This window comes from Wasmannia auropunctata, unplaced genomic scaffold (genome assembly GCF_000956235.1).
Source record: "Wasmannia auropunctata unplaced genomic scaffold, wasmannia.A_1.0 LD336106.1, whole genome shotgun sequence".
Taxonomy (NCBI): Eukaryota; Metazoa; Arthropoda; class Insecta; order Hymenoptera; family Formicidae; genus Wasmannia; species Wasmannia auropunctata.
In genome coordinates, this window is record NW_012026784.1 from 3,318,311 (window position 1) to 3,328,087 (window position 9,777).

At 28.4% G+C, this 9,777-nt stretch overlaps 2 protein-coding genes across 2 annotated transcripts in view; both read right to left on the reverse strand.

Moving 5' to 3' along the window:
* Window positions 1-9,777, reverse strand: part of LOC105452465 (adenylate cyclase type 5-like) — a 39,986-nt gene that overhangs the window by 14,095 nt on the left and 16,114 nt on the right. The gene's annotated exons all lie outside the window — the stretch shown is intronic.
* The window catches only part of LOC105452456 (putative fatty acyl-CoA reductase CG8306), a 23,436-nt gene continuing 21,405 nt past the window's right edge, over window positions 7,747-9,777 (reverse strand). The window contains exons 5-7 of the mRNA XM_011693564.1: window positions 9,256-9,495; window positions 8,909-9,166; window positions 7,747-8,811 (exon numbers count right to left, since the gene is read on the reverse strand). Coding sequence (XP_011691866.1) covers window positions 8,673-8,811; window positions 8,909-9,166; window positions 9,256-9,495 — 637 coding nt within the window. The 3' untranslated portion in view covers window positions 7,747-8,672. The remainder of the gene's footprint in view (window positions 8,812-8,908; window positions 9,167-9,255; window positions 9,496-9,777) is intronic.

The following is a 9,777-nucleotide window of genomic DNA, read 5'->3' on the forward strand; positions in this document are numbered from 1 at the left end:
TATGTTTCCTTCTTATTATTATCAATTTTGTATTAAAGAATAATTTTACAAAGGAAAGAAACATATATGTACATATTTTATATATAATTATATATAATTATATATGGAACTTTTTTTCCCGGGTCTAAACAACATAAAGTTCAAAATTGGGTCATATAAGATATCTGAAAAAAATCGAAATTAAAAATATACTAATTTCAAACTTTTTTAAGAAAATTGAAATTAAAAAATTCTGAGCACCTTATGAATAAGTTTTTTAAGGAAATATGACTCGAGCAACGTAGAGCTCGAGTCATAATTTAATAAGACGTCTGAAAAACGTTTGAAAGATGTGTTATGACTCGACTTCAAAGTAGAGTTCTATGTTACTCGTGTCATAAGAAGCATTATATCTAATAAATATAATAATAAATTACAAAAGTTGTTGACGAGAAGGTCCCATGTGTTCAAAAATTAGTAGTCTATTCCAATCTCTTTCCGGACAATTAATCATCTGCCAATTATTAGCGTCAAATTTTCGAATCCAAATTATCAAGAAGTGAGATAAAATAGAATTAAATAGCTCAAAAAATTGTACATATGAAAAAATCCTGCAGCAAATTCAATATAACTGATCATACAATAAAATCGAAAAAGAAAAAAGCAAATCCTGATATAACTTACGAAAGATATAATGAAGAAAAGATGTACACATTAGTAAGTGTACATTATATTAAGAGATATGCGATTGTATAATGTTGTCAATATTGTTTCAAATTTCCGAGCGTCTTTATGAATAAGTTTTACAGGAAATATGACTCGGACAACATAGAGCTCAAAGTTGAGTCATAAGACGTCTGAAAGACGTCTGTTAGACATTCTTTCAGATGTACTTACATGACCCGATTTTGAACTTTGTCTGAAAATAAGAAAAGAAAACAATGACGTCTTTCAGATGTTTCATATGACTCGACTTTGAGCTCCATGTCCAAGTCATATTTCCTGCAAAACTTACTCATAAAGCTGCTCGGGACTTTTTAATTTAAATTTTTTCGAAAAAAACTTCAAAATAGTGTTGTTAATGCTTTTTTTAGAAAAGTTATTAATTCCAGATGCTATTCCGCAAAAATCGATAAAAATTGTAATTTTATATTTATTTATAATATATGTTAACTATATGCATATCTTTGGACAACGTTTATTGAACAGATGTACCACTAGTAAATATTCATTAACATTCACATTCAGTGGGTGATGGATCATTACGAAGCATCAGTTCCCGGATGCAAAGATCAAACATGCTAGGTATATGGCTTGAATGGATCGTTTAAGAACACGTACCGTGAATTAGTTTTCGAACGCATTTTTTAAATAATTATAATTTTATCATTATGCATATTCTCTCATTTTCTCTAAAATGTGATGCTATAATCAATAAAATTTATTATAGAACTAGAATAATTGCTTTCAGTTCTAAATAAACGTCTAATAGTCGTTTAATTCAGATGACACAAAAATATAAGTATATTGAATCGACCAATTTAATATCAACTGGGTTTTTGGACTTTAATCCGTTAATCCGACTTGTCATTTTCACTTTTTTATAATACTTATATTGCAGCATTATATATTATATGTATATATGTATATTGGCTGAAGAAGACTCGGCAATTTAAGAATGTTCCTTATATTGCAAAATCTAACATTATAGTTTTACTAAAACAACGTTGTTAAAAAAGCTTTTCCTTTCTTCAAAGTTTACAAAGAGTGAACTTCCTGTTTAATTAGTTTTACTTTTATGTGGCATATACTTATATAATATATGTATTTTATTATTCATTTTGATCTCATTTTGTTCCTTTTATACTATTAATTAGAATTTAATATATCATTTATGAATTTCTTATTTTCTAAACCAAATTCATGTCAAAGAGTGATTTTTTTTCAAGGTCTCCCTTTGCTGGGGAAACACTCTAGAACACTTGTTTGATTCTTCTTAAAGAGTCTTCGATTGGGTCGATGTTGAAGCATTTACTTTCTTCATGGATCAGTTTCCACTGCAAGATATCAAGGATACTTTCTTGACTTCGAGAAGAGCTCGGCCTTAAATGAGAACACATGGGTACCGTAACCTTCTTTATAAGAAGTCCAAGTCGAGGTCATAAAAAGAAGAAAAAGAAGAATCCTGATGTGCACACATAACTCATTCAAATGTGCAAATTTCATGTTTTACCTTAGACTTGAAACATATTTATGATTTCAAAGCTACAAATTAAGTATGTCAGTAAAATATGAGAGAAAATCCTGAGAATTATAATCGAAAAGCAGTTTCTTGTATAAACAATTGATAATGAATTGATCTGAAAGTTTACATTATAATTATAAGAACCACCTCGAATCACTCTTAAATGATACACTGAATTGATGATTCTAACTTTGCAATATTGCGTAAATTTAATTTTCTATAATTAAGATCATAGACGCCTACACGGTACAAAGCGGATTTTGGTGCTCCCATATAATATTATAGTGTGAATCTTACAATTTTCGATTCATATAACACCACGTGGCCGCAAATCGCGTGCATCTCCGCAGCTCCGAATCAAGTATATAGTATATAATATCACAATTAAATTGCCAAAGGCAATCTAATAAATCGATGCTCAAAGCATCTATTTTAAATCCTGTGAAATCCCCCACTCTCGCGATATAAATGCTAACTTGTATCTATTCGAATCTGTAAAGAATTTATTGTGAAAGAATATCACCTCATGTTCTCAGCCAGGAATCGAAACCCAGATCTCCACGTTTGCCGGACGGATATCCTGCCGTTAGACCACCAAGGCATATATATGTGATAATATTCAACAATCTAGCGAGTTTTCAAGCGGAAATTCAATATATATATTTTGAGAAAAACGTATGTTCAAAGCGACGTGTAATATTATATAGAAGCACCAAAATCCGCTTTGTACCATGTAGGCGCTTACGATCTTAATTATTTAATATTCCACGGTCTTTCCTGATAATTAATTTTCCGTATTTTTTTTTCTAATTTGTAAACAAATCTTTTTACTTACGATCTATAAAAGTTTGTAAGAATTTATTAGTTAATAGGCTATTTCTTTAAAAATTGTATACGTTTCATTATGTATACATCCAATTTTTTTCATTTTTCTCAACTTGAGCGTGAAAGGTCAAAATGAATCGAAGAATTTGGCATTTCTGTCATTTTTTATTATCTCCACAAATCATTGATTGAATTTAATAATGAGACGACTTTATAAATAACACTATAGAAATATTGCTAAAATTTTAATTTAATCTTGAAATAAAAAAATCTACTTTACAAAAGTAACTTGATATTTTCAAGAACACCTATTAAAAACTATAAGGTTCAGAGAAGAAATCAGTAAAGGTCGATGATATGTTAATATCATTGTTTAATAAATTGATAAATAAATTAAATAGGAAAAATAAAATCGACTTTGCATAATTCTCCTTCTGGACTGGCATGTCAATTTCATGATAAATAGGCCGACATTGGTATTTATGTATGTATTAATTCCAACTATCTTTATTTTACTGGGAACTTAATTATCTTGTTTATAACAATATTGCAACTCTTTTAAAAAATCTATTTGTGAGTTATATATTGCTCTCTCTCTATATGTCAAGAAAAAAAGAAATTAATAAAAGTATAGAGAATTCTACAAGAAACAATCTATCGCAAATATTTTTCTGTAATTTCCCGAATTTTTTCATTGGAAGCTTGAACTGTGTGAAAAAAATACAGCAATACATTTGCGTAGTTTATATAAAGAGCTTTAAACTATTTAAAATACTGCTAGTCCCTAGTCAAAAAGAACTACTAGTGCAGTAAAAACACTACTGAAATGTAGTAGTGTCAGTGCTATACATATTTATCATATGTATACTTATTTTCTTAATTATAAATATAGCAAGAAAATATTTTTCGTAATCCTAATTGTCTTGTAGTTTAAGATTCCGATTTAGAGTTTATATACATATATTTAACTTTTTAAGGGGATTCGGGGAAGATCAAATTCGTACAAGATTGATAATACAGGCTTTTTAATTCCAAACTAAAAAACTTATATCGATAATAATGATATCTTCAATTCAATTTCTTATATATTGTTCTGTCTCGCGTGCTGTATTAAAAGCACCATCTATTGCAAGATCTGACACCTATTGCTACACATTTATTGCCATTTACTACTCTAATGCTTACTACTCGATTTATATATACTGCTCACTATATATACATGTATAAAATCAACTCAAGGGGAATTCTTTTCTATTAGGCTTTTAATTTCAGCTTTCATGATTAAAAATTCTTTCTTAATTTAAAATTCCAAATTTCACCAATCTTTATATAAATATAAGCTATACATCTTATATATTAATATTAATCAATTAATCAATATTTCGCTGAGTTGACAGCTCAACGTGTAAAAACTGCAACGTACATCGTTCGAACTCTTTGATTTAAAAATTATAATTTTTATTAAATATCAAGAAACATCGTGGAATTTTAACAAACAATTGAAATCGTAACATCTACACGGTACAAAGCGGATCTTGGTACTTTTATATAATATTAGTGTGAATCTTATGCAATTTTTCGGTTCATATAACACCACGTGGCCGCCCATCGCGTGCTTCTCCGCAGCTCCAAATCGAGTAGTATGTACAATAATATCACAATTAAATTGCCGAAGGCAATCTAATAAATCGATGCTCAAAGCATTCAGTACTTTAAGCTCACTTGCATCTAATAAATTCTCCCTCCCTCGCGACGTCAAATAAATTCTAACTTACATCTATACGAATATCTGTAACGCCGAATCTGTAACTAAATTTATTGCGAAAAAATATCACCTCTTGTTCTCAGCCAGCCCTTTCTGGCTAAGATTTTTTCGCAATAAATTTAGTTACAGATTCGGCGTATAGATGTAATTAAGTTAGCATTTATTTGACGTCACGAGGGAGGGGAGATTTATTAGATGCAAGTGAGCTTCAAAACTGGATGCTTTGAGCATCGATTTATTAGATTGCCTTCGGCAATTTAATTGTGATATTACATACTACTCGGTCCGGAGCTGCGGAGAAGTACGCGATGGGCGGCTATGTGGTGTTATATGAACCGTAAAATTGTAAGAGTCACACTAATATTATATAAAAGCGCCAAGGTCCGCTTTGTACCGTGTAGACGTTATGATTTCAATTGTTTGTTAATTATAATTTTGATTAAAATTTTTTAGCATTTTAATCCTTTTATGTTTCGACTTTTTATGTATATTGATCACATTTTTTTATATATTTTATTCTAGCTATTTCTACAATGTTACAAATGCGAAATTTTATAATGACGTATTATTCGCTCTTGTTTAATCGTTTTAAATCTGAGAGGACCGTATACTAATATTTCACGACGTTTTTCGAGGATTTATGCCTAAATATTCGTTTTTAAATGGTATTATAACATTTATCATATACATTTATAACATATTACCGTTTTCCGTTCAAATTTATGTGTTAATTTTTACCGTTTTTAACATTGAGAATGACCCAATGTAGGTCGAAACGTTTGTGTTGATCATATTATTTGTGGTAAATTGACTTCTTATTTGAGCATAAAATACCTAACTCTGGTTCATAGCCTATATTTTATTTATTAATTTCAACAATTAAATTATAAGATTATATTTTATATATTTTTCGTCTTCTAATATTTTATTTTATATCAAACTGTATTTCCAATGCTGCCGCTGACTTAAAAGATGTGTTTGTGCAAAATTTGATGACCTTAATATTTTTAATTAGCTAATTTTTAAATAAAACATTTTTAAAAATAGTTTTCTCAAATATTTTTAGAGAGGATGCAATATTTTTATTTTTGTTCCTGATGCTATAATGCTGATACTATCCTTTTATCTACAATATTTTCTCTTTTTTTCTATCTTTATTTCTTTACTTTTAAATTTTCTTTTCTTATAGATTTATTTATTTATATATTAATTTTAATCGTTTCTTACTTCCTTACTGTATGTAACACATATTCTCTATATTGTTCTGTCTTATTTTTACACCTATATCTAATTATTAAACTTTTATCCTTTCATATAAGGATATTTTGATAGTTCTGTTTTTATAGATACATATACATATGTATCTATAGAAAAGCTATCAGAAATAAATAAATCCATATATAATATATTATATCTGGATTTATTTATTTCTGATAGCTTTTCTATTTTTCTTTCCTCTATATTTTGTCCAATATTGCGCAATATCTCCTGATTTTTCTCCCCTCTTTTTCATTTTTTATCCGTTCCTTTTCATTCCCACTGTTTCTAAGCAAGCTTTTTTCTTTTTCTTCAACTTCCCTAATTACTTTTTCTTATAGTTCCTTTTCCAGTTTTTTTTCCAAATTTCATACAATCTGATACTAATTTCTTGTTTGTATTTTATATTTTTTTTCGCAGAGAGTTCCCTTATTTACTACTAACAATTAATTTTTACCAGCAATCAGCAGTTAATTTTATGACATTTTTGTTTCCTTCATAAAGTGAAAAAATATTGACCAAATTTATAATTTTGGTAGAAAATATTATAATTTGGTAAAAATAGTGACCAAATATTATAATTTGGTAAAAATGGCTTTTACCTAGACTCTAGTTCACATTACGTTTACTATAGATTTTCAGTACTGCCAGTGTATTTTATATTGGAACGGCTTTAGTAATCTTTGGTTTAGTATCCATTTTATCTATTTTTAAAATTCTATCCAAACTATTTATTTTGCTATTTCCATATTTCTACATTGCCTACCAGAGCATTTTTATTCTTCTATAATCATTCATGAACAACCTTTTGTATATGCTTCATATATTTTTATTGACTTATTAGTTATTATTCTCTTTAATCGTTTTTTTTTATGTGTTTTACTGCTCTTCTATTCTTCTGCATAATATATCCCAAATATTTTTTCTTGAATTACTTCTGTACTTTTTTGCCCTATCTCGAATTTCTGTTTTTTCTTCTATTTCTCGATCACTGTTATCTTTTATTTCTTTTTTCTATTTAAAAATCTTATTTCCTTCAGTTCTTATTTGTTTTTTATCAACAAAACCGCCGTATCGTCTGCAAATGTGATTTAGATTTTTTTACTTATTACTTTTTAGTTTTTCCTCTAGATCCATCACATATATGTTAAATAATATTGGACATTTTTGCCTTATTCCTTTCTCAGTCCAAAGCTCTTGTAATTTCCTGTCTTCTATTTTGACCATATTTTTTCTCTTATTGTATGTTTCCATTATTCTTTAATTATCTCTTATCCCTATTTTTTTGCATTGCTTTATTTACATAACTCCGTTTTATTTCATTAAATTTTGCCTTAAAATTAACGAAAAAGGTAAAATTTTCCGATTCTTCTTGCTCGCTCAACTTTTTATTTATTTGTAATATAAATTCAAAATGTGTACTGCATCTAACGTTCTTTTGTTTATCCAAACTTGTATTTCCTACAACTTATCTGCCGTTTCTCTCATCAATTTCTCGTTTAAACGCTTATGTAGATAGATACATTTTGTAGGCCTCTATTAACATAAGTATTAATGTTATCTCTCTATAATTTTTTAGATTGTAATAGTAAAAATATAAATATATAAGAATATAGTACTATATAAAAAATATATAAAAATACTGAGTAATAGCGTAAATTGAATGACACTGTCATTGATTTATAAATTCATCGTGTTTTTATTAACAATATATTTGTGTAATAAACTTGTAACGAACTTGTGTAATAAAATCTTGCAATTATAGTATAAATAATGGAGTGTTATCCATACCCATTACCTATTACATTAAAGATCTAAAAATCTAAAAAATTTATATGGCTTTGAGGTACAATCAATAAATATACTTCAATTCTAGGAAGACCGACCAAATAAAATGTGCATGCTAATACTGATATTTAATCTGAATGAAATCTTTTTGTGTTGTTGATTTTTATTATTATTATTATTATTATTATTATTATTTAATAAACTGCAACTAGTTATTTTCAATTAATTCAGATTAAATTTTCATAACAAAAATTATAGCATATTTATAGTAACTTTCAAACACATAGATATGAAATGTCCAGCAAAGATATTAAAGACGTAATAAATGAGAATATATGTACGTATTACAATTATTTTATTTACACACACGTAAGTAAATCAGTGTTTTGAAATATTGATATTTCAATAGTATCTTTTCAACTGAGCAAAAATCTACGTTATTACCTCTAAAATGCTTTAACAATTCATGCTTTAAAATAGATTCCTAGATTGCTCTTGAACTTATTCGTAGATTATTCAATATGAATTAGAAAAATATTTTATGTCCCCGTTAAGCTATATAAAAAGTCTAGATGTAAGAAGTATATGATATTACGTGTATAATATATATATATATATTATATATATGCACATACATATATCTGTATATTATAAACAATGAATTTTGTGTACTAAATTTTATATAATTTTATGAATTTTATAAATAATATAAATACTCTATGTATGAGATTAACTGAAAAAATACTGAATAAATGAAATATAGCAGTTGTGAATTATCAGATTGTACTGGAATATGTATATAGTGTCTCATATTTATAACTGATCGAAAAGCAAGTATGTTATTGGTACAACTAAGCCAGTTTTTGTCCACGTTGAAGCAAATAAAACTTTCACCAGCCACCAGATCAAGCCTAATAGAACAGCTTGTAAACCCAGATGAGCGACCATGAGTCTGGAAATATAAATGACAATTATCATCATCGATATCAATTAATAATGATTAACATTGATTATTATTAAGATGTCACATATACAACAAATACACTTACATTTTATCTTTGGAACGTGCTTTCTGTAAAGATTTCGGAGATTCGTTGCTAAGATATGTTCTGACACCCTGTATCAAATCGGTAAAGTAATCCTTCCAAACTAACGGTCTAATATCGAGCGTGAACAACTTTTGATCTTCTGGCGATAACGACTCGTGCAATTGCAGCATGCGCGGATTATTGAATCTCCATTCTTGGAAGATAAATTGCTCGAGGCGTGCCAACGAATTGCTCACATTCGTATGCAAACGAACCAAACTGAAAATATAAGAAAGATGCCGCTCATTCTAAAGGCAATTTCATAACGAAAGCGATATTTTTTTTATGCGAAATATACTGAACCCTACATAGGACGACCTCCGCATAATCGTGTAACTGTATCCAAAATGTAAGCAGGAATGAAATGAATGAAGATGGCCGAGAGTTTAAACCAGAAGAGCGACGGCATAAACTTGAGATACGGATACCAGACGGCACTTCGTAACGGATATATATGTAAATAATTATTAATGTCCTTTTCTACGATCTCCCATTTGAAAGCTTTGCACGTGCTAGACGTGCAGTGGTACACTTTCAATCCTTTGTCGCTAAAATTATAGATTGTGTCAGAAAACTGAAATATTGCAATTCAAAGAAAGCGCATGTATCTTGTATAAAAAATAAAATAATATTTATAAAATATTAAAACGATGCTGGAATTGTCTGCAATTTTACCGACGAAAGCGCAATAATTTTCGTGATAATTAAACTCCGTGTAATTTTAATAGATTTGCTTCATGCAACAGTTGTGCAATTCGTACTCAGAAAATTAAGGCTGACAGACTAGTAGATTTCATGAAGAAACATGGAGTTCTTAGAATTAGATTTAG